At 44.2% G+C, this 26628-nt stretch overlaps 1 protein-coding gene across 2 annotated transcripts in view; it reads right to left on the minus strand.

Annotated features, from left to right (window-relative positions):
- Window positions 1-3218: 3218 nt before the first annotated feature.
- The window catches only part of YBEY (ybeY metalloendoribonuclease), an 80229-nt gene continuing 56819 nt past the window's right edge, over window positions 3219-26628 (minus strand). For both annotated transcript variants that reach the window (XM_063430045.1, XM_063430046.1), the window contains exons 2-5: window positions 23425-23638; window positions 5987-6118; window positions 3895-3963; window positions 3219-3570 (exon numbers count right to left, since the gene is read on the minus strand). In XM_063430045.1, coding sequence (XP_063286115.1) covers window positions 3484-3570; window positions 3895-3963; window positions 5987-6118; window positions 23425-23634 — 498 coding nt within the window. In that variant the 5' untranslated portion in view covers window positions 23635-23638 and the 3' untranslated portion in view covers window positions 3219-3483. The remainder of the gene's footprint in view (window positions 3571-3894; window positions 3964-5986; window positions 6119-23424; window positions 23639-26628) is intronic.

Below are 26628 nucleotides of genomic sequence, written 5' to 3' on the forward strand. Positions count from 1 at the left end.
GGTAGGAGTACTGACAAGGATAGATGTATTCAGCAGAGCATAGGGGCCTAGACGGGATATACTTGTCACGATAGTGACCCCTTCTCACAGAGTGTAACCTTAAATAGAACGTATACCGGACCTTAGAGTGGCCGGACTAACGTTTAGAGTAGTCAAAAGGAATAGCCAGAGATCAAGGGAGTACAGAAGACGGATAAACGATAACCAAGCCAAAGTACGGGGAACCAGAGAGTAGAGTAGTCAATAAGGAAAGCCAAAAGTCAATAACCAGTAAAGAATCAATAGTTTAGCTAGAGAGCACTAGGGGAACCAACAAGAACCACACTAGGGCGCCTTACAACTGTCAGGGACGCCCTTTTATAGTGTGGGGTATGTTGCTTTAAAACCACGCCCCCAAAAGGTCCGGGGGCGTGGCCGCGTTTGAGTTACGTCGGCAGTTACTTGCCGGCTACGGTGCGCATGTGCCGTATTATAAAAAAACGAGCGGTGTGAGCGGCCGGCGTCAGAAGGGCTGTGCCGCTCACCGGAAGAGGATGCCGTGCTGCGCGGGTCCGAGGAGGTAAGGTAAGGTATCGTTACAATACTTGTCTTTTTAGGTAGGATAGTAGGTTGAAGCAGCATTATGTAAAGACTTGTAAGCAAGCACCAGAATCTTAAATTGAGCCCTATATCTAACTGGAAGCCAATGTAGGGACTGACAGAGGTGGGAGGCGTGGGAGGTGCGGGCGGACAGGAAAATGAGTCTTGCCGCCGCATTCATTATAGATTGCAGCGGTGCAAGCTGGGAACACGTAAGACCACTGAGAAGGGGATTGTTGTTAAGGTGAGTTGTTAAGGTGAGAAAGAACAACGGCATGAACCAGCACCTTAGCCGCGTCTGGCGCTAAATATAGGGGCCAGATTTTTGAGATGGAAGCTGCAGAATTTGGCGAACGACTGAACATGAGGGCCGAAGCAGAGGCTGGAGTCGAAGAGAACGCCTCGGCAGCGAGCCTGCAAGGTAGAGGTGATGGTAGCGCAGTTGACTTGGAGGGTTGTACAGATAACATTTAAAAAGTATGGAAAAACAACCAATCTAAAAAAAAATAGCCAATAAAAAGATTCACATTTATAGTTGCAATAAGTTTAGTGAAAAAAGCTTTTCTACGAAATCTTTCAAAGAGTTGGCTTTTTCACACAAGTCTCTGCACAGCACAGCTTTATCATAAGGATAGAGATTTCTAAATTGAATTGAATTTTAGCACAATTCCTGACAGATCCTGTAATATAAAGGATAGTTTTATACGTCCATATATAGGCATATGCATGCCTCTAGAATCCTAAAATATAATTTTTCCATAACACAGTTTATAATTCCTGTTACCTGGCTGTTGTAGTGATGTCATTTCCAGGTGTGGACATGCCTCCCAGCATGCTTAGATTAGCTCTTTCTGGTATACATGGTGCAGGGCCATGTTGAGTCTGGTATGCATGTTTAATATGTTGACGTTATAATATAAATAAAAGAGCACAAGACTTTTCTAAAATGGGGTGCATTGTGTGTTACTTAAGGTGCATGTGTAGAGACTTGTCCACTAGTGTTGATTTATATTTCATTGTATCTGCCTTGCTCATGTTTTATGATTGTTTGCTCTTGCTCTTGGCATGCATCATCATATCTGCATACATTCATGCCAGGATTCACCACTTTCTCTTATTGGGATATATGTACTAAGCGCACCATTTACATGGGAGAGTTCTGTCGTTGCTTTAGCAGTTTACCTTTAAAAGGGCACTGTTTCTTTGGCTGGGTGCTTGCCTATTACCTACATGGGTCCCAAGTGTGGTGTTTCTGTTTCAGTTTTGTCTTGCTCTATAATTTCAAGTCTCATGTCCTGATCATGTTGCATATTCTCCAAGTCAAATAAATATGGTTTTTCAATCCACGTTTCAGAGCAGAGAGTCGCAGCATGTTCTGAAGCTAGTTGTGCCAATGCCAAACTGGAGGCTTACCGATATTGCTTCTGTCTGCGACTTTTCTTATCTTCATGTGCTTTATCTATGTACTGACTTAGCATTTGACTCTGAACTTGCTCCATTCCATATGCAGAGTTTGTTGTGCTTGTGGTTAAATTACTGGCACAGCCAGAGTGTGAGAATTAATGCTCTGCACCAGTCCTGTCTTGGGCAATACTCTACATATTGAGCTCCTTCTACCATCTGTTCTAAGTCTATCCTGTTAAAGCTTGGAGATAGGAGCTGCACTCAATCCCAGCAGCCACCCGGTGCTCTGGAGCAGGACTAGCAGTCCCACAACGATAAGGCAACCAAAAATAAAATTTTCCAGGCAATCAAGGTGTTGACAAAGACCCCTTGGCAGGTCGAAACGTTGCTGCTATTTTCTGTTCCATTAAAACTGCTTGCGGCTTGAACACCTTGAATGCCTGGAGATTTCGCTGCGTTCGTTATGGAACTAAATTTGGCATTAGGACTTTGTGGATTCCCAGTAACCTAAGTGGAACTTAGCCACGAATGTTATTGAACTGTTTTCAGCATGAGGTGAGCATGAGCACCCCATATTGCGGCCACAGGAGCTCCCGAAAGTTGACCGGCCAAAGCACCGGTGGCGTTTCCCCTACACAGCATGGATCTAAGCGCTATTTGGAGAACTTGAGCCCTTAGATCAGGGCTATTTGGGCATGTTATTTTGTGGGGTTATTTTATATTTTTATGATGTTTTTGGTTATTTTTATGTTTTATATTTGTATGTTTGCATCTCTGTTCCTGGGAGATAATTAGCTTACCGGTCTTTAACACAATTATCTCCCAGGCACTGAGATCTTTGGGAGGGGCTTGCATTGTATTGTGTGGAGACCCCTTGCTGGGGGTTATGTATATAAGCAGGCAAATTGGCCATAATAAAACAGTTCATTTTGTACCCTTCATCAAGTCTAGGCTGATGTTTGGGGTAGCTCAGAATTATAATCACTGCTTCACTTTGGGACCTGAAAGACTTTAACGGATATACCCAGTCAGAGTATACGGGATCCGTTACATAACTCTTCTGGCTTTTTACACAACATTAATACCTGCAAAGCAGGTAAGTAGCCCGTGCATTGCAATGGAAGCACACCCAGAGCTGGTGAATTTACATCATTGATATCAAATGAGAAAGGATTACAGTGATAGCTGTTTAAATACTTTGTTATTTAAAGAAACAATAAATCATCTATTTAAGTTCAGTTTAATATAAAAAATAAATATTTACAAATATTAACATTCTGAGTGCAAGGTCTTAAAGTATGTAGAGTACTTGATGCTGCCATCCATTTCCAAAGGTAGTAGAGCCTAGTTTTCTTTAAAAGTAGAAAAAAAAAACCAACAACCTGAAAGAAAGACACATTTTGAACTTTGAAATATACAATGTATTTCACAGTCTCATGTGTTTAGAAACCATGTAACACCAAAGTATCTTGACATATGGATAAGATGTCCAAGTTATCGTTACAAATGGTTTGTAGTCAGAGGCTTCAAGCTGTATCCGGTAACTTTATTTATCTCCGTCAGAATCTCTCTTTCTTTATCAAACATCTGTTGAAGAGAAATATGGTTTACATCCACAATGCTACTGTGTGCAATCTTATGGAAAAACATAGGACTCTTGATGAGTGATTCAACGGAAACCTTCACGACACTGAATAAAGCATTGAAAAATCACTTTTAACTTGAATCAACATTTTTTTCTTTTTTGTTGCATGTATTGGAAGAGGAGAAGCATCAACAAGTGTTTTTTGTTTTGTTTAGTTTTTTAACTAATGAACCACATTGTACATGTAACATAACACTTTCTACATAAAACATTATATCACTGGGTAAGTGTTTGGCTTAATATACACGTATTTAATATGGACCGACCTGCCTCCATTCTTCCACACTGTCATGTCTGTAACCTAGAAGATGGCAGAAACCGTGCACAGCAGTAACCTGGCAGTGACACAAACAGTATGGTTATTTAATGTCTGACTTCCCCAAATTTCATTAATAATAATCTATAGATGACATGCGAGGAATGGCTGTAGTGGTTATGGTGCTAGAGGTGTTCCTTTAAAAAGAAAATATGAATAAATAATTACGTATATTGGAAAATTTCGGTTACAAGACAACCAATGCAGAGAAGCTTGTACCAGTAAAACGGCTAACTAGAATCCAAGACAGACCATAAGTTACATAGAACATAGAATGTGACGGCAGATAAGAACCATTCGGCCCATCTAGTCTGCCCAATTTTCTAAATACTTTCATTAGTCCCTGGCCTTATCTTATAGTTAGGATAGCCTTATGCCTATCCCACGCATGCTTAAACTCCTTTACTGTGTTAACCTCTACCATGTCAGCTGGAAGGCTATTCCATGCATCCACTACCCTCTCAGTAAAGTAATACTTCCTGATATTTTTTTTTTTTTTTTTTAATTCTTTATTTTTACACACGACAGGTAAGGCAAGAATATTACAACTATGAGGCTTACGCAGAAGCCAGAATACAAAAAGATCAGTCTTGTAAATACAATAATTGACATCAAACGAGGTTTCAATCCACTTTATAACTTCTATACAACCTGCCTCCCATCGAGGATTATGTGTTTTTTAATTCTCCATTTATACTCGTCTGGTAGAGCAAGTATACTTTAACTGTGATGCCTACGCCTGATTTTATTTTTAAACCTTTGTCCCTCTAATTTAAGACTATGTCCTCTTGTTGTGGTAGTTTTTCTTCTTTTAAATATAGTCTCCTCCTTTACTGTGTTGATTACCTTTATGTATTTAAATGTTTCTCGTCTTTCCTCCAAGCTATACATGTTAAGATCCTTTAACCTTTCCTGGTAAGTTTTATCCTGCAATCCATGAACCAGTTTAGTAGCCCTTCTCTGAACTCGCTCTAAGGTATCAATATCCTTCTGAAGTACAATACTCCAAGTGAGGTCTCACCAGTGTTCTGTACAATGGCATGAGAACTTCCCTCTTTCTACTGCTAATACCTCTCCCTATACAACCAAGCATTCTGCTAGCATTTCCTGTCAGTCTATTACATTGTCTGCCTACCTTTAAGTCATCAGAAATAATCACCCCTAAATCCCTTTCCTCAGATGTTGAGGTTAGGACTCTATCAAATATTCTGTACTCTGCCCTTGGGTTTTTACGTCCAAGATGCATTATCTTGCACTTATCCACATTAAATGTCAGTTGGCACAACTCTGACCATTTTTCTAGTTTACCTAAATCATTAGCCATTTGGCTTATCCCTCCTGGAACATCAACCCTGTTACATATCTTAGTAACATCATCAAAAAGACATACCTTACCATCAAGACCTTCTGCAATATCACTAATAAAAATACTAAAGAGAATGCGTCCAAGTACAGATCCCTGAGGTACCCCACTGGTGACAAGCCCAAGCTTCGAATATACTCCATTGACTCAGTCAGCCACTGCCTAACCCATTCAACAATATTGGAATCCAAACTTAAAGTTTATTGATAAACCTTCTATGTGCAACAGTGTCAAAAGAGATAATAGATCATTTTCCATTGAAAAATTGTAAATTGGCAAGTTGGTCTAACCACAGAAAATAATATTAAATGGGGTGTTTAAATGGTAAAAAGCAAACTAGTGAATGGAAATTACACAAGTGTGTGAGTATTGAGATCAAGAAGTCCAAAAGAAAACAAAAATACATTTTGAATTACACACATCTAACACACAAATACACACTGCACACACACCCAAACTAAACTCAAACTTTATCCACACACTGACATTACACAAATACAACCAACCTGCAATCAAAAACAGACAATTCACCAAAGTCAGAAATGTCAGGAATTGGCCAGGGAATTTAAAAATATAGGACACAATAGCTGAAGTGGAAAGACTTCAGTTATAGAATTTATTTTTCCAATTTGTCTGTCATTATTGGTTTCCCCTTATGGCTTAAATCTTAAACACTTACAGTACAGGTACTGATGAAATCATCTTCCATTTCTTGACACTGCTGGTATATGTATTCAACCCCAAGGTAAATGTCACCCAAATTATATTCATCCTTAAAGGATGGAACAGGTACAGAGCCAGCATGCAGATCCTGTAAGCACAGATCAACATATACACAATTGAGTTTCTGGTCATATGCAGGCTATAAAATATGATTCCCTGCTTTGTTATGGCACACATGAAAAATAAATATAAATAATTACTAATTTGTTTTATCTTTAGAAAGTACGGATTGTAAGCAGTGAATTTTCTGTAACAATGAGGTGGGACACTATGTTTATTTTTTTATTCTTGTGTATCTGGAACCAGATTTATGGGCCAGAATAAAAGATAACAATAAAAATACAAGTACTATTCAAAATAGTCTTTCAAATGAGAAACACTGGAACAAAGTAAACCCTCTACTATCTTATGGATCAGTGTTATAAATCTCCTGGCCAGTATAAACCCAGATAAACATTGGTCAAGGGGAAATGTATCAGACTATGGGTAATTTGTATCAAGGCAAAAACATGTTCTCTTTTGGGGTAATATCATAAATAAGGAACAATTATCAAAGATATCAGTAGACTGTATTTAAACATCCAAAATCTTGTTGCAGAAGTGTGCTTGTTTTTCCATGGTAAATATTGTTTCTCAGTGGCAGTCTGCCATAGTGAACTGAAATAAATTGCCAGTCGGAATAGCGGAGTAGAGCGCTACCGTGTGTAGGAAATCAGGGTATGTCAGTCTCAAAAGGTAGTACACTGCGTCTTTAATTTATTACACCTTATTATATTGTTGTAGAATTATTAGCCCCTTTGTTTAAAACTATACCCTTACTGGGCCCCTTTGAATCTATACTCTTATATTCCTTTCATAGGCCTCATAGTTTAAATCTTACAAGAATGCTTTGTTCATAGAAATAGTGTGTCAGCAGGAAATGCTAGGATCCTGTTAAGTGAAACATTGTAGCAGATAGTCTTAATAAAATGTATAATTGCTAAAAAGGCCTTGAGAACTAACCTTGAAGAGACTAACGTGCCAGTTACTCAAAATGGTTGCTAAAGCCCCCCTCCCATCGAGTGAGCTCCTCGTGCTGGCAAGATGGTGCTGAAACCTGGAGGAGAAGATCATGACGTCAGCTATGACTTGAGGTGTAACACCCAGTGGGGAGGGCATTTAACTAACCACTTTACACCTAAGCCAATTGATAATGTTTTCTTGTTGATATCTTGATTTTCATCAATGATGTAATTTTGCCTTTATAAGGGTCTGCGTACCCACTTTTGAACAGATGCCATTACATTTCCTGAAGTTCTTTCATTTAACCTGAACCTCGTGTCAGTGTGAATTTACTTCTGCGTATACGCAATTTAATCATCTCTAATTTGGTCAGGAACAGATAGTCATTCAAACTCATTTGTTTGCTGAAAAGATTACTATATCAGTTGGCGCCCAACGTGGGGCTCTGGGTTATGCCCTGCTAGGGCAGTCGTCCAAGAAGACGCAGGGTGGATGAATCCTGGGGGAAGGAAGGAGATTGATCACCTCTGAATACCCGGTAGAGTTTGCTGCAGCACCTGGCCGGTATGTTCCAGCCCCTGTGATTGACCTGCCCCAGCGTCTGAGAGTGGCTGCCGAGAGGACATCAAAGTCAGGTAATATCTTGCCCAGAGACCCCTGTACCTTACCTGTTGACTATCTGTTACCTGGGTGTGTTTGAATTGTTTTGTCTTTAGCTTATGTGCCCGGGTTGAGTGATTGCCTGTTTACCCCTTTTAGGAGCCACGTGGCTGTGGCTGTAAGGAAAGAGGGGGGTGGATCTGTGGAAGTTTTCCTGGGGATCCTCTGTTTGCCTGTTTTACTCTTTTAGGTGCCGAGTAGCTACGGCAGTAAGGAAAAAGAGGGGTGGGAATCTGTGGAGGGGTGTAGACTCACTGCTTCCTGGGGATTCCCCATAAGTGTCGCTTTGACAAGCTGGCCTCATTGGACACCACGTTACTCTGCTTGCAGAGGGGTGGAACACTTCAGCCTTGAGCGCTGACGCTGGAAGTGTTCCGTTTTGTGTTGGTGGGATTGGATTCGGGCAGGCATTGCTGTCTCCATCACCACGTGGTAGTGTGACTTGCGGGTGGTTCCGCAACAGGGACACTACGGGAGTGAGGGTAGAGGTGGTTACGGGTTCGAACCACTATAACGAGGGAGGCATACAGAACTCGGGCCGGTGTTTGCTGTGTTCCGTTGCTGTCAGGTAGTGCGGCTAATCTGCAGTCATTCCCCAAGCGGGGACACTACGAGATTGAGGGAGGTGGCTTCGTCCACATGAGTAAAGGAAAGGGATTACTGTTGAACTTATTTGCACTGTGATGCATGTACTGTATTTACGCTTGAATATTGTCTTCATTGTCTGTCACGCAGATTCCTGTGTTTACTTTCATCTTACTCTCTGTATCATTTACACTTTCCCCTCCTATTTCTCTTTATTGAGAGAAGTGATTGGTCACACACATCTCGCCTCGCTCCAATCCGCGGCTACCTCGGGTAGGCGGAACCAGTGACTAGTCTACGTTTTGGGAAGACGTACGTAGGATTCATTCTTACGTAGCAGTCGAGCACTGTAGACATTCTCTTTCCATTTATCTTTCTCTATATCTGGGACGCCTTATATAGAGGGTATGGGACAGAAATTAGGTAAACCCAATAAGGGTTGGTTAGCATGTGATCTGGTAGAAGATAGAGAAGGAGAAGAGATGGTTAAAAAGGTTGATAAAATTGCTAAAGTGTGTGGGATTACCGTACCTCCGTGCGGTAGATTGCAGCCTGAGAGCTGGCGTAAGTTACTGACAGAAAAGAAAGGAAAGCTATTAGATCATGATTTAGTCCGGACAGCGGAGGCTTGGTACCGAGTGGCAAAGGCTATTCAGCAGGAGGGATGGATTGAGGAAGAGGTTGATCATAAAGGTTTAAAGATGTTTGTGTACTATAAAAACTTTGTTGCTGGGAAGTTCTCCCAGCCGGCCCCCACCCCTGGTCCTTTCCCCATCAATGCCCCTGTTTGCCCAGTCCTGAATGCTGATGGATCCTTATTCTCCCCTCCATCAGTCTCGCAGCTCCCATCATCCTCATCCAACCCTCTACGACGCCCATCCCCCTCCAGCCCATTTCACCCCTCCAACATGCCCTCCGTCCGTCCGTCCTCCCCAACCACGTGCCCCCCTGCCTGCCCTTCCTCCTCCTCCTCTCCACCCACTGACCTTCATCCGTTTCCCCTCCTACTGCTCTCTCTCTCTCCCCTCATGCATCTCCTACTTCTCTTACTCCGCCTTCCGCTCCACCTACTACTCCAGTTCCTCCTACTCCACCCTCTCCTCCTCCTTCTCCACCCACTTCCCATCACTCCCCTTCCCCACCGTCATGCCCGTATCCTCTGTACCCTTCCGCCCTCCCTAGTCCTTACCCATCACCACCGCCCTACGCCTACGCTGCCCAAATGCCTTGGCCCCTCACATATCCTTACCCATCGCCTCCGCACCATTCATCCATCTCCCCTGTGCCGCCCGTAGTCACCCAGCCAGCCCATGTTGGACCCGCTATGCCCACATCCAACATGGCCGCCACGTCCTTACTAAACCCGAACATCACTTCCTTCCACGCCTCCAATATGGCGTCTCCCAGTAACACAGCACCCCTTATGCCAATCCTTCCGAATGATCTGCTACCACCGGCTTTTAATTCACCAGCAGCCCCGGCCGGTGGAGTGCCACTCCTACCTCCAGCATTAACACCACAAGTGGTGCATCCCCCGGGAGTCCAGGGGACACGCGCAGATGAGTTTGACTCAGTTAGTTCCCATGACTACCAGGTCCCGCCAGACTCCAGGGGAGTTTCGCCCCAATCATCCCGGCGTTCTCTAAGCGACCCCTTCGGCCGTAGACATCAGGGAGACAAGGCCCCTATAATGTATGTCACCTTTAACCCAACCCAGGCTAGTGCACTAATGAAATCACTTCCTGACCCTGAAAAGCAGCCCATGCCCTTCTACAGAGCGATAGTTCAGATCCAGCAGACCTATTCCGCCGCCTGGCGAGACTTGTTGAGCCTTTGTGCCATTAAGGCAGGAGATGCCTATTGGCCTAGCATTGCCCACCACCTCTGTACTAATTGGTTAGCCAGTGATACAGATTATATGTCTGGAATTGAGTTCTGTGACCAACTGAGGGCCTGGGCTAAGGACAAGCTTGCAGACCTGGCAGCAGGCCTTAATGACATTATCCAGGAAAAAGGTGAATCTGTAGAAAGATTTCATGCCAGACTTTTCCAAGTGCTTACTGACCTAGGGTTTGAACTCAGCAATAAGATACATGCTCAAATGCTCTCTGGAGCTTTTGTTCAAGGCATCAAAGACTGCTCCTAGTTGCTAGGGGCCTGGAGGCAGCACAGGTTCCGAGGAGACCCCTTCCCACTCCTCTTATGGTGTCACGACCACCGATCCCCAGAGGCACCAGACATGCAGATGTAACCTGCTACAACTGTGGGGAAAAGGGCCATTACAAGAGCGATTGTCCTGCACCCCCTAAACAACAAAGACCATATGCTGACAGGCAAGGATCTAGGCCTACAGCTACCACAAAGGCCCCAGCATCTCCTCCTGATTCAGCCCAAGAAGACTAGGAAATTGGCAAGCCTGTATCATTAACCCCTGTTATGGCAGTGTCTACAGGGGAACAAGGGGGGGCCACTAGCCACTGTTACTCTACCCCTTGAAGGTCACCCCACTACATTCCTTGTCGATACAGGTGCAGCCAGAAGTGTTCTGCGAGAACAAGACCTGCCTGATTCTTCATTTCTGTCTAATATTGATGTCTCCTGTGTAGGGGTGGATGGTCTTCCAAGACAGAGTCCATTAACTACCCCCTTACGGGTTGGCAGCTGCCCCAGCCTGCTTGCCCATTTTGTGGTGTCATCCACATGTCCCATTAACTTGTTAGGTGCTGATGTGCTTTCCCGCCTGCAGGTGTCAATCACTTTCACACCTGATGGCCAAGTGTATTATCTTCGGCCCTGTCTGATTCAGATACCTCAGCCTTGTGTTCCTTACCCCTGATGCTTGATCTAGAGAAACCCCATGGTTATGCAGAAGGCATGAGAGACAATTTCCCTGAATCTCTAATGAACAGTGTCCCTAAGACTTTGTGGTCCTCAGGCCCGGAGGACATAGGCCATATTAAAGTCCCACCAGTGATGGTCAAGCTCATCCCAGGGGCAAAGCTACCAAGAAAGTCCCAATACCCATTGAAACCTGCCCAAGCGGCAGCCATTACTAAGCAAGTCCAGGCACTACTGAAAAAAGGGGCTCTTGTTAAATGTGAATCTCCATGTAACACTCCTTTGTTTCCTGTGAAAAAGAAGACACCCAAGGGTGAACCAGAGAAGTACCGAATGGTCCAGGACCTCAGAGCAGTAAATGAGGCAACAGTTCTGGACACCCCGATTGTGCCAAATCCGCACACACTCCTCTCTGGCGTTCCGCCCTCTGCTAGATACTTCACAGTGATTGACCTGGCCAATGCATTCTTCAGTGTTCCCCTGGAACCAAGCTGTCAATACCTGTTTGCCTTCACACATGAAAAACAACAATATACATGGACTGTTATGCCCCAAGGAGCACAGAATTCCCCAAGCCAGTTTGCAAAAGCAATGAGTACCATTCTTGACCCCTGGCAGTCTGACCATCCGGAGGTTGTCCTACTTCAATATGTGGATGACCTTGCTCCTTTGTGGAGATGATGTCCCCACAACAGAAACATGTTCTCTGGATCTCCTCTGTTATCTTGCAGATTGTCAGGTTACCTGAAGTCTCTACCTCCGAAAGAGGTAGAGACTTAGTAGTTTATCCCTCCAGCAGGTCGGCTTCCTCCATCCCTCGCGGCTCTCCTAGTCACTCTCACGCCGGCCGCGAGGGATCCGTCTCATTTTATGACGTCACGCACGCTGCCCGACGTCATGACGTCAGTCCGGACTGAACTGTCACTCAAGTGACTGGGAGCCACTCAGGACTCGTCGGAGGCGGGTCTACTCACGGTAACCAGGGTATTTAAACCTGTCTCTCCCATTCACTCATTGCCCTGTCGTGGTTCTAGCCTGTCTAGTCACACAGTGCTCTGGTGTTTTCAGTTATTCCTTTGGTTCCGACCCGGCTAGTTTGACTTACTCTGTTTTCCTCTGGTATCCTTGACCCGGCTTGTTCCTCGCTTACCTGTCCTCTCGTTCCCCCGACCTCGGCTTGTCTCTGACCATTCTCTTTACTCTCCGTACGTTAGTCCGGCCATTCTAAGGTCCGGTATACGTATCCTGTCCTGTTTGTACTTTGCGTGTTGGATCCCTGTCCCGATCCTGACATTACGACAGGGCCAATGGATCCTGCGGGTACAAACAGTCAGGTTGGTCCCTCTGATTCCAGGTTTGACGCCATGGATCACAGAATGGACCAGATGGCACTAGCACTACAGGCGCTATTATCTCGTGCCAATAACCCACCTGAAGAGATCCGTACTACTTCCATCTCTCCTGTAAGTTCTGGCCTAGAGGTAGCCACTGTAGGTGCCTCTTCCCGTATTACCCCACCTGTACGTTATGGTGGTTCACCGGAGAGGTGTCGTGGTTTTTTGAACCAGATTAGTATCCACTTCGAACTACAACCCCGCTCCTATCCTACAGATAGGGCGAAAGATGGATTTATTATCACCTTACTCATTGAGAAAGCTCTGAGATGGGCCAACCCACTATGGGAGAACGATAACCCGTTGGTATATAATTATAACGCCTTTGTAGCTGCATTTAGAAGAACTTTTGACCCCCCTGGTAGGAAGGTCAATGCAGCCAGATTACTGTTGCGCCTGAGACAGGAGAACCGAACACTTGTGGATTATGCACTAGAGTTCAGGTCTCTGGCGGCAGAAGTCAAGTGGAATGAGCAGGCTTATATAGATGTATTTTTGAACGGGCTATCAGATATTATCCTTGATGAGGTTGCTACTAGGGAGCTTCCTGAGAATTTAGAGGACTTAATTTCGTTCATTTCTCGTATTGATGAGCGTTTAAGAGAGAGACAGAACACTAGAGAGAGGAACTTTAGACCTGCCTTTAAATTAGCCCCTACATTTCAAAGTCCTGATTCCAATACCTCACTGTATCCTGAACCTATGCAGATAGGCAATACTCGCCTCTCTGAGGAGGAGAGACAGTACAGGAGAAGGGAGGGTTTATGTATGTATTGTGGAGTCAGAGGTCATTTGCGTCTGAATTGCCCTATTCGCTCGGGAAACGCCCGCACCTAAGTTTCTCTAGAGGACAGGCCTTGGGTGTTTCTATTTTGTCCTCTACGCATAATTATAAAGATCACAGGCTTCTGTTACCAGTTTCTTTAACGTGGGAGAAGGGAATGCTAAAGACCATGGCTTTGATAGATTCCGGAGCTGCTGAGAATTTTATCGACCAAGTCTTTGCTACTAAACACACTATCCCATCCCAGTTAAGGGATACAACCTTGGCCGTTGAGGCCATAGATGGTAGACCTTTACTTGAGCCTGTTATCTCTCGTGAGACTATACCCATTAACTTAACTGTTGGTATCTTACACGAGGAGAACTTATCACTTATGCTCATTTCATCTCCTTCTGTTCCCATAGTCCTGGGCTACCCATGGTTAAAGAGACATAACCCTATTATCGATTGGGAATTAGGGGAGATACTCTCATGGGGCCAGGGTTGTCAGGAGAGGTGTTTACGCAGGGTGTCTCCATTGGCTGTGATTAACACACCAGATAGTTCTACCCAGTCTACAGGGAGACAGATACCTCCTCTGTACATAGACTTAAAAGCAGTATTCGATAAGAAGAACGCTGATACACTACCCCCACACAGGACCTTTGATTGTAAAATTAATCTATTGCCCGGCACCATGCCCCCCAGGGGTAATGTATATCCTCTATCCATTAAAGATAATTCTGTTTTAGAGGAGTATATTCAGGAGAATTTAGACAAGGGATTCATTAGGGATTCATTAGGAGATCCTCTTCTCCCGCCGGGGCTGGATTTTTTTTTGTTAAAAAGAAGGATGGTTCACTCATGTATTGATTACCGAGGTTTGAATAAAATAACCATCAGGAATGCCTACCCGATCCCCTTGATTACCGAGCTCTTTGATCGGCTTAAAGGTTCTAAGATTTTCACCAAGTTGGACCTCAGAGGAGCATATAACTTGGTGAGAATTCAACAAGGTCACGAATGGAAGACTGCGTTTAATACCCGCTACGGGCATTATGAGTACACGGTCATGCCTTTTGGTCTTTGTAACGCACCGGCAGTATTCCAGGATCTGATTAACGAAGTTCTTAGGGAATTTCAACAGGATTGTGTTATTGTGTACCTAGATGACATTCTCATACACTCTAGAGAGATTGAGACCCATCATAGACAAGTCAGAAAGGTATTACACAAGCTTCTACAACACGGCTTATACTGTAAATTGGAGAAATGCAGTTTTGACCAGACCCAGATAGATTTTCTTGGATACGTGATTTCTGGTGAAGGCTTTAAGATGGATCCTGACAAACTCCAGTCTATTCTAGATTGGCCATTGCCTAAGGGACTCAAGGCTTTTCAGAGGTTTATTGGGTTCTCCAATTATTATAGGCGCTTCATTAAGGGTTACTCTTCCATTATTGCACCCATTACCAATATGACCAAACAAGGGGTTGATACTAAGACCTGGTCTACTGAAGCTCTCATTGCTTTCAAAAATCTCAAAGAACTTTTTGCCTCCGCTCCAATATTAGTCCATCCTGATACGTCCTTGCCGTTCCTACTTGAGGTCGATGCCTCTGAGACAGGAGTAGGTGCCGTTCTCTCACAAAGGTTGGGGGTGGATAAACCGTTACATCCTTGTGGTTTTTTTTCCAAGAAACTTTCTGGGCCTGAAAGCAGGTATGACATCGGAGACAGGGAACTGTTAGCAGTCATTAAAGCCTTGAAAGAGTGGAGACATCTATTGGAGGGTACCTTACATCCGGTTACTATTTTGACGGACCACAAGAACTTGTCCTATATTGGGGAGGCCAAGCGTTTGTCCTCTAGGCAAGCCCGTTGGTCCTTATTCCTGACGCATTTCAATTATGTGCTTACTTACAGACCTGGTTCTAAGAACTCTAAAGCCGATGCTTTGTCTCGACAATATGAACCTTGCACTGTATCTGAACCGATTCTTTCTTCTATAGTTCCAAAATGCAAGATTGTTGCTAATACGAATCTTAGGATTCATTCCCCGTTACTGGCCGAGATCATTAAGCTGCAACATCTAGCACCTAATCAGACTCCTGAGGGTCGACATTTCGTCTCCCCTACTCTTCAACTGGAGCTGTTGCAATGTTTCCATAACAGCAAGATGGCGGGACATCCTGGTATCCGTAAGATGTATGCTTTGATTTCTAAAGACTTCTGGTGGCCTACTTTACGTAAGGATACTAAAGATTTCATCGCTGCGTGTGAGGTGTGTACTAAGACCAAACAACCTCATACGCTCCCAAGTGGATTCCTGCATCCCTTAGAGGTACCAGAGAAACCATGGTCTTGTTTGGCCATGGACTTTATTGTCGATCTACCTGTATCTAAGAAACAGACTGTTATCCTCACCGTGGTTGACAGATTCACCAAGATGGCTCACTTCATCCCCTTGCCTAAACTTCCATCCTCCCCAGAGTTGGCAGAGATATTCGCGAGGGAGATTTTTCGCTTACATGGGATACCTTCTCAAATTGTATCTGAGAGAGGGTCCCAATTTGTTTCCTGTTTTTGGAAATCCTTTTGTTCTCAACTAGGTATTAAATTAAATTTCTCTTCTGCCTATCATCCCCAGTCTAACGGAGCTGCTGAACGCACTAACCAAAAAATTGAGCAATATTTACGTTGTTTTGTTTCCGAACACCAGGATGATTGGGTCGGTTTGATTCCTTGGGCGGAGTTTGCCACAACAATCTCGTTTGTGACTCTACTCATTCAAGCCCCTTCTTCATGAACTATGGCTTTCATCCATCTATTCTTCCCTCGGTTTCTCCTTCCCAAGGTGTACCGTCGGTTGATGTACATGTTGCCAATTTGAGGAAGTTGTGGGACCAGACTCGACAAATTCTACTACACAATTCTATGCTGGTTAAGAAACACGCCGATAAACGTAGAAGGGCGGCTCCGATTTTCGTTCCAGGCGATAGAGTATGGTTAAGCACTAGGAATATTCGGCTTAAAGTTCCTTCCATGAAATTCGCTCCTCGATATATTGGTCCTTACAGGATCTTGACTCGAATTAACCCAGTGGCGTATCGTCTAGCTCTCCCAGCTGCCTTACGCATCCCTAACTCCTTTCACGTTTCATTGCTGAAACCCTTAGTCTGTAACAGATTCTCCTCCACGACCGCCCCTCCTCGCTCTGTTCAGGTGGAGGGTCAGGAGGAGTATGAGGTTAACTTCATCATTGATTCTCGTATCTCTCGGGGGAGAGTACAATATTTGGTCGACTGGAAGGGATATGGTCCTGAGGAGAGGAGTTGGGTACCACAAGAGGATGTTCATGCTCCTCGCCTTCGCAGGGCGTTTCACTCACGCTTTCCGTCTCGTCCCGGTTCCTTCCGCCCGGTGGGCGTATCTGAGAGGGGGGGTACTGTCAGGTTACCTGAAGTCTCTACCTCCGAAAGAGGTAGAGACTTAGTAGTTTATCCCTCCAGCAGGTCGGCTTCCTCCATCCCTCGCGGCTCTCCTAGTCACTCTCACGCCGGCCGCGAGGGATCCGTCTCATTTTATGACGTCACGCACGCTGCCCGACGTCATGACGTCAGTCCGGACCGAACTGTCACTCAAGTGACTGGGAGCCACTCAGGACTCGTCGGAGGCGGGTCTACTCACGGTAACCAGGGTATTTAAACCTGTCTCTCCCATTCACTCATTGCCCTGTCATGGTTCTAGCCTGTCTAGTCACACAGTGCTCTGGTGTTTTCAGTTATTCCTTTGGTTCCGACCCGGCTAGTTTGACTTACTCTGTTTTCCTCTGGTATCCTTGACCCGGCTTGTTCCTCGCTTACCTGTCCTCTCGTTCCCCCGACCTCGGCTTGTCTCTGACCATTCTCTTTACTCTCCGTACGTTAGTCCGGCCATTCTAAGGTCCGGTATACGTATCCTGTCCTGTTTGTACTTTGCGTGTTGGATCCCTGTCCCGATCCTGACACAGATTAAGGATGTAAGGCGTCTCTTGTCAAACTTCAATTTTGCCAGCCTACTGTAATCTTCTTAGGCCACTGCCTGTCACATGGCACCAGGCATCTCACACGTGATCGTGTCAGAGCAGTGTTGGCCATTCCGCCTCCAAAGACCACGAAATCCCTGCATGCTTTTCTAGGCCTCATCTCATACTGCAGAGCCTGGATCCCTGAGGCCTCTCTGCTCATGCAACCCTTGTATGATGCTCTCAAATCAGACCCCTTCTGTCTGTCATCAGAAGCATTTGACAACTTCTATACTCTTCAGCGTGCAATTGCCTCTGCCCCTGCTCTTGGCCTGCCAAATTACGACAAGCCTTTCAAATTATTTGTGTCTGAACGAAAAGGCCATGCTACAGGCGTCCTCACTCAACCACATGGTCCTGGCGGACGTCAGAGGCCTATTGGTTTCTTCTCCTGTCAACTGGATATCGTAGCCAGAGGTACCCCCTCCTGCCTTCGTGCTGTCTTTGCAGCTCAAGAACTTATTGAATGTACTGGGGACCTGGTTCTTGGCCACCCTATTACTGTTTTGGCACCTCATGACATTTCTGCAATAATTAACCAGGTCCAAATCAAACACGTCACAGCTGCCAGACACCTTCGACTCCAGTGTCGTCTTCTACTACCTGACAACGTCACCCTCCAAAGATGCCAGGTTTTAAACCCGTCCACTCTTCTGCCACTCCCTGAGGGGGGTACCTATTATGGATTCATCATGGATGAAGGATATGTCCTACTCCTTACACACACCCTTGCAAAACTGCTCCCCAATTTGCCTCCCTGTGACGGGCCTGAATATGCTTTCTGCACCATGTGGTGCAAACCAACCATCAACCCTGACCCTCATTATGAAGATGAACTTTTTCAATTGGTTGAGGTAACATTCACCCTACAGGACTTCTACTATGATACTGAAGGTAACAGTATGGCTTTGGTCCAACTGCCACATGGACTTGAACATCTGTACCATCATTGGGACACAGCCATCCCACATGTCCATGTAACCAAGTCAAAAACCAAGTCATGGAGTGATCTTGGGCCCATGGCGAAATCGTGGGCCACCATGAATACTTCACAGCTTCAAGAGAAAGGCGTTGCCAGGTATCCATCAACTGAACGTGAACATATAAGAGCATGGCCACGTTACTTTCTGGAAGAAGAATTTGAAGACCTGGTCATACAGCATGACTATGATCCAGAAACCCCCCATGATTGCTTCGAACAGATGAAAATGGAAACAACACACCTACCAACCGTGCATGAGGATCCACTAACAGATCCTGACATCACCCTGTTTGTGGACGGCTCCAGATATGCTGATGAAGAAGGAAAATATCATACAGGATATGCCGTCACCACAACAGATTAAATTATTGAGTCATCATCTCTACCATCAACAAAGTCTGCACAAGAAGCTGAATTACAAGCCCTAACTTCAGCATGCAAGATTTCTGAAGGAAAGCGCGCCAATATCTATACAGATTCAAGATATGCACTGGGCGTGGCTCATGACTTCGGACTGATTTGGAAAACAAGAGGATTTCTTACCACTGCCGGTACACCAGTCAAGCACAGTTTTGCAATCAGGGAGCTGATGGATGCCCTCCTACTTCCAGAAGAAGTGGCTGTTTTGAAGATAAAAGCACATGGGAAGTTGGACTCGGATGAAGCAAAGGGCAACCATCTAGCTGATCAAGCTGCAAAGCAAGCTGCAAGAGGACCACAGGAAGTGGAAAGAAGAGTGTCCGGAAATGAAGAAACTCCAATATTCACTTTGCAGACTCTTCCAACCGATCTAAAGATCTTACGAGAACAACAGGCTACAGTAGCCCCCGAAGAAATACAAAAATGGAAACAGAAAGGGGCTGTTCTAAAGGATGGAGTGTATTACAACAACCTCAGATTCTGCCTCCCTAAGAGTTTGTACCCAGCAGTTGTTCAATGGGCACATGGCCCCGCACACTTATCAAAAGATCTGATGAATGCCCTTGTACAGAAGTACTATGAAGCTCCTGGAATTACCACGCTAATCAATAATTACTGCAAGGCGTGTGTCATCTGTGCTAAATGTAATCCTGGGAAAACAGCTAAAGTCCCCTTGAAACACCTGGCTAAACCCATGTATCCATTCCAAAGAATCCAGATAGATCATATCCAGATGCCAAAGAGTGGCAACTATGAATATGCACTAGTAATAGTGGACATGTTCTCAGGCTGGCCAGAAGCCTACCCAGTGATTAACATTACCGCCAAAACAACAGCACGACGTCTACTTACAGAAATTGTGTGTAGATTCGGGTTGCCGGAAGTTATTGAAAGTGACCAAGGTCCGGCCTTCACAGCATCAGTTACCAAAGAAATTTGGACTGCTCTAGGAGTGACTCTTGCTTTTCATACCCCTTATCACCCACAGAGCAGTGGTAAGGTGGAGCGTATGAATGGTACCTTGAAAACTAGAATGTTAAAAATGTCACAAGAAACAAAGATGCCCTGGCCAGAAAGCTTGTCAATAGCCCTGTTCAGTGTCAGACATACACCCAGAGGAAAGCCCTCATTGTCCCCTTATGAGATTCTATTTGGGACTGCACCCAGGCTAGGTTGCTATTTTCCCCAACAACTACAACTACAAACTGATGTTTTGGTAGATTATGTAACTGAACTTGCAGGTGCCTTAAACAAAATCCATGCCCAAGTTTTCTCTTCAATTCCAGATCCCGATACTGACACAGGCAACCACAGCTTGCTCCCTGGTGATTGGGTCCTGGTCAAGAAATTTGTGCGGAAAAACACCCTGGAACCCAGATTTGACGGACCATTCCAAGTTCTGCTGATCACCTCCACTTCTGTCAAGTTGGCCGGGAAAGGCAACTGGATCCACGCCTCCCACTGCAAGAAAACACCTGCCCCAGAGAAAACCGATTCCGCACAACCATGTACTTCTGGTACCTTATCCCCTTAATTGGTCTCCTTAAAGCACAGCAAGTGGCCATTACTAAAGATGCTAGTGGGTACACCTTCTGGTATAATTCATCATGTACCCGTGTAGCCACCTTTACCTTTGATTACTGTGATATTGTAGATTGCCCATTCCCTAAATCACAGATCCAAGCCATTTATAAAGATATACCACAAGCAAAAGACCCTTATGTTTGTGTAGTTGACAAACAGTGGGGACACAACTGTAACCATTGGGGGGCGGCGGGATGGAATGCCGGGCCTGCCTGGGGTTACAAACCAAGAAGTGCCTTATTAAAGATAGATGACCATGGTAGATCCCTCCTCCAAAGAATGACTTTAAGAAAGCCTGGAGGAGGTACACCTATGAAATTGATGTTGAATATTGAACATCCTGGCCCAGAGGATGCTGACCAATATGTAATGGGAATGTATTGGAGAAAGGGTTCCTATAACAAATTAGGTAATTTCTACCTCAAGGACATGTGTCACTCTCCAGAATGGCAAGGGGCTGAACATATGGTCCCAAATCCGCTGAAACCACATATCCAGTCCTTTAGGGACATGATGGCCATTGCTAACCCCACTTTTGAAGATAAAATGGCCGCTGAAACTGGATTTAATGACATTAATTTATGGTTAGAGTGGATGAGATATAATGCCAACAAGCATAATAGAACCGCATGTTATGTATGTGGTGGTGCCCGGCCTCATCTTGGCACCGTTCCCCTAACCCTCCCTTTAGAAATAGAAGATTGCTTCTTGAATCTTTTTGCCTACCGCTATGATTTCAACAGGTCCCTCTGCAAAGCATGGACAGCAGAGTACCCTCTCCTAGTAGGAAGTGTCAAACCCCCAGATGGAATCACAATCTATAAAGGTAATTACACTTGTTACACCATGTATGATGGGATTGGTAAATTCGTGGGTAACTTTTCCAAGGGTTATTGTGCCACCTACAGAACTGTTCCTATGCGCCTGTTACAACACCATCCAGGTCACTAGGAGATATTTACTGGTTATGTGGAGATTTACAGTTAAGGTCTAGACTGGAGTCTGAGTGGTGGGGAGAATGTACCCTAGTTAAATTCATCATGCCCATTCACATTATTTCTGATAGTCATCCTGACATTCATGATCCTCCACTAACATCAGCCAGAGTCAAGCGTGAAACCCCAGTAAAAGGCAGTTTCGACCCACACGTTTACATAGATGCCATTGGAGTGCCTAGGGGGGTACCTAATGAATTTAAAGCCAGAGATGAAGTTGCCGTGGGGTTTGAATCACTGTTCACTATAGTCACTGCCAATAAAAACCTTAACTGGATAAATTATATCTATTACAACCAACAGCGCTTTGTTAATTACACCAGGGATGCCCTCCAGGGTTTAGCCGAGCAACTACAAGCCACATCCCAGATGACCTTCCAGAAGAGACTGGCCTTAGACATGATTCTAGCTGAGAAGGGGGGTGTATGTAAAATACTACCCGACACCATGACTTGTTGCACTTACATTCCAGAAAACACAGGCCCTAATGGTAAGGTCACCCTGGCCATAGAAAAATTAAATAAACTCTCAGAAGAGTTGAAAAGGAATTCTGGGGTGACAGATCCCTGGGAAAAATGGTTTGGTTGGATGACTGATTGGCAGAAAGCTTTAGTCCATATTGGTATGGCTCTATTAATTTTTCTTTTTATCCTCGCTCTTCTCGTTTGTTGTGTCCTCCCATGCCTCAGAAAGTTCCTACAGAAGACTGTAGACCGAACGACACCAACCTTTACTCATCTGGAAATTGGTGATCAAGACCTGACATCACCCTGTATTCCGCTACAAACTCTACCTTATGACGATGAAGTGCAGAAATTATAGGAAAGGACAGCTTAGGGACAGCTTCCGTCTGTATGGGTTAGTCTACCGTGTGGAGAAGTGGTGGACAAGCCACCGCGGGATACCCATGGAGTGAAGTGTTCGAGAGCCGTACTGACGGATGAGCTGCAGCCTGTTAGGGTCAGACAAGGGATAGACTTGCACTTTGCATTAACACCAAGTTAGCGGTCATGGGGTTTACGTGTCTTTGGGCTAACAAGTCTTCTGATATTAACAAATAAAGTTTTATCTTTTTAGTAATTAACATTTTAAGGGGGGACTGTTGTAGAATTATTAGCCCCTTTGTTTAAAACTATACCCTTACTGGGCCCCTTTGAATCTACTCTTATATTCCTTTCATAGGCCTCATAGTTTAAATCTTACAAGAATGCTTTGTTCATAGAAATAGTGTGTCAGCAGGAAATGCTAGGATCCTGTTAAGTGAAACATTGTAGCAGATAGTCTTAATAAAATGTATAATTGCTAAAAAGGCCTTGAGAACTAACCTTGAAGAGACTAACGTGCCAGTTACTCAAAATGGTTGCTAAAGCCCCCCTCCCATCGAGTGAGCTCCTCGTGCTGGCAAGATGGTGCTGAAACCTGGAGGAGAAGATCATGACGTCAGCTATGACTTGAGGTGTAACACCCAGTGGGGAAGGCATTTAACTAACCACTTTACACCTAAGCCAATTGATAATGTTTTCTTGTTGATATCTTGATTTTCGTCAATGATGTAATTTTGCCTTTATAAGGGTCTGCGTACCCACTTTTGAACAGATGACATTAAATTTCCTGAAGTTCTTTCATTTAACCTGAACCTCGTGTCAGTGTGAATTTACTTCTGCATATACGCAATTTAATCATCTCTAATTTGGTCAGGAACAGATAGTCATTCAAACTCATTTGTTTGCTGAAAAGATTACTATATCAATATCACAAATTGGATTTGAGAAGCAGTGAATTATAAATCCAGAAGATCCAAGTTAGGTGGAGACATTTTACTACTTGATGATTTTTACCAAAATATTGCAAATTCAGTTTGAGTGTAAACCAATCCTACGTCCCCTGGGGAACTGGCTTTACCCTCACAAGCTCTGCTTCAGCTGGGAAAAATATCTTAATATGACAACAGGACTGACATTTCTTATGGAAATGGACATTGGTCCTAGACATACAGTTGATGGGATTAGTGTTTTTTTCTAGATGATGTAGAATGGCATGTCAGCTCACAAAGGACACACAAATGAGGTTACCTCTCCTTAATAGAAATATGAGGTTATATGTACCTCATAAAATGGGAAAGAAAGTACATCTGTGGCTGTGTCCTTCCCTCGATATATTCTGTTGATTCTCCTCATCTTGGCATTGCTTGCACAGATCACAGCCATGTCAAAGCATTTCACTCCAAGGCAACTTCTGGCAATCTCCAGGCTAAGCCGTATGGGAGTCCTGCGGACACTGACCACTCGTTGCACATTCCTCACAATGATGGACATTACCCTGAATGAAGAACATGTATATAAACACACAGTGAACATTTCTGTACTGACTCGCTCTGAAGCAGGTTTAACGACAGCTCTGGCAGTTGCAGAAGTCGTATCCCAGTACTAACGAGCATTCACTGGCTGGATGCTCTCAGCCAATGTATGACATTCTATGCATACAACTATGAACAACATTTTCATCTGCACATATAGATTCCAGGCACCATGACTACTTCAAATTATTTAAGTGGTTATGGTGCTTAAAGTAACTCTTTGGGATATGTTTGTAAGTAAAGTGTGCTGAGTTCGAATATGTAATTTTTATGAAGATTGAATGTATAGTTTTAAAGTTATAAAAATGCATAAAAAAGTACAAGTCTTAGCTTGGAGATAATTGAGTAGATACAGTAAGAAACTCAATTATCTCCCAAGCAGAGTACCTGCCATTAAACATCAGTTCTTCTTCACCCTCAATCTAGAGTCCTGTCTCTTATTGGGGGAATTGCTATATCACTACAAGGGATTGCTATGCTCTGCATGCTCCCTTGGATAATCACTTCTAAGCTCTTTTAAGAGCTTGTTCCTGCTTCACTCTCTTGGATTAGAGGTTCACCCATTGGAGCCTGGATGGCGAGACCCCAACCAAGCTGCGGCGGTTTGTGGGGTCTGCGAAGCGCTTGGAGCCCTCTGTAAGCGCTAGGAGCATCCTTCAACAGAGGTACCCACTTAACACTTGACCAATTAAAGATGTATTCTCTCTGTTATCTTGCTTTCTGCATATGATGTATTTCTGCCTTTATAAGGGGCTCGCCGCCCCCATGATTAAAACATTCCGAAGTTTTTCATTAACTGGAAAACTTGTGTCTCAGTGTGATTTACTTCTGCATGCATGCATCGTTTCAAACAAACTGGACAGGGGGCATATACTCGAGCAGACACTTACAAATACACAGACAGCCATACAAATACACAGCCATACACCTATACACACAGACACCCATACACCTGCTGCTGGGCAGGCAGGTAGGGGGGCGGACAGGCAGTGAGGAACGCTCAGCTACCTCGTGGGCCGCAGTGATGCCGGGAGCCAGAGTGACGCCATATTCCGGCTCCAGTACCAGCATCACTGCGGGGAGCTGAGCAGGGAGAGCTTACACTCAGCGCTCCCTCGCCGCGGCCCGCATAAATATTAGTTGTGGGACGCCCACGTGTTTGACATGGCTGATGTACATGGCATTACTGTTTTGATCAATTCTGCAACTTTGTAGCAACTGGTAAAGGCCATGCAGCTACAGGAAGTACTCTATTGTGGGAAGATGATGAAATGCATTTCTATAAAAATAAAATTAGTTTTCATGTATGATGCATTCAGAAGTGTGAATGTTTTACTTTAAAAAAAAATCTACTTGTCCAAGCGACTAAAGTGGCAGTCCAGTCTACTTGTCGATAATGACAATCTACTTGTCCTGACACCAAATAATTTCAATTACAAAGATTGGAGCGCCTGCTAAGAATCCTGGGTATTGACAGGACTGCGTGCTAGTCTCTCAATTTTCACAAATTAAATCTGAATTAAAATGGAGGCAAAAACAGCTGGTCTGGTAAAATTCTCTAACTCTCCATTAGTCCCAACATTTGCCAGAGTTTTGCCATTTGGTTTCATTTTGTAAACATTCTTAGTTTTGTGAATCACCCAAAGTGTCTCACCGTCTACTTGCTGTCTGTCATGTGTGTGCGGTGATACTGGCTGTGTGTCTATATAATGTGTGGAGTGTACTGGCTGCATGTAAAATGTGTGTGGTGTGTCCTGGGTGGATGCAATGCACATGTAAACAAACAACAACTTTCTGCCAAGGTCCCGTGGAACTAATTTCCTCTGCAATATAAATTCCACAGCCCTGTGCATTCAAATTTAACAAACTATGTAGTACTCTCTTCTATTTATGGGATTATGCCTGGTCTGTTTTATTTAAATGTGTGTCAATAACACATCTAGTAACAGTATAATGATAGTATATTGAAAACTTAACAAAAGGCAGTGGTCTTTGTTAAGTTTTGTTAGTGAATGTTAGTAGACAAAACGTTGTCATGGCAGCTTACTTGTATTAAAGTCTCCACTTGAACACATTTTATGTGCCTGGGCCCATTTATCTTCTACATATTCCAACTCAAAATACCATGGACTTGTTAAGCAATCCCTGTGTTCCGCTAGCGGATTACATCTTTTAGAAAAGAACCTCTTGACCTTTCTGTTGTGTGATGTGGCCATCAGATGTATCTGTGGGGATCCCCACTGGCTGGAAATGCCCCTGAAACACTTCTTCTGAAGGTGCCCATTCTGCTGAAATAGTCGACTCCACAGTCGAATTCTCCAGATATGGAAGGTAGATGGCCATCAAGCCTGCTAGTACTCTGTTCCCATCATGAGAAGATGGAGGATTGACATAATCATGAAACTTCTACTTTCTCCTTGATTATTTATGTCAGATACCACAGATGTGTTGTTCACTTTTTTTTAATCACTAGTTCCATATAAGAATGCTAAAGTGACGAAGGACTAGCCATACCGCTCTGAAGTCCAGAAAATCGGTATGAACTGACTTCATGGCTTGAGATCAGTGACATTGAACATATTGGGAAAACAGAGAGGCACACAATGCTATCTGCCGGGCATCGGTGATGATTATTTCCCAAGAATCTTCCTTCAACGAATATCCCTTAAAGATGTAATCCTACACTAATCACCATTGGAGAACAAATTTCACTTGCTGGGAAACAGGAATCTCATGTTCTGGGCACTGTTATTTGTAGTGATCCAGGAAGTATCTTTGAGGTATCCTCGTTCCACTGAGCCCACCTGGTAAGGCGTATTTTGGATGAAAGAGAACCCAGGAGACTCACATGCTAGAGATAGAGATCCACCTGATCTTATATTGGATGTGAAAACTCCTCTATTGAGAGGAACACTGTAGCTGTGGTCATGATTAACCTTGTTCTCAAGTAAAC

The sequence above is a fragment of the Pelobates fuscus genome, chromosome 8, assembly GCF_036172605.1.
Source record: "Pelobates fuscus isolate aPelFus1 chromosome 8, aPelFus1.pri, whole genome shotgun sequence".
Classification (NCBI taxonomy): Eukaryota; Metazoa; Chordata; class Amphibia; order Anura; family Pelobatidae; genus Pelobates; species Pelobates fuscus.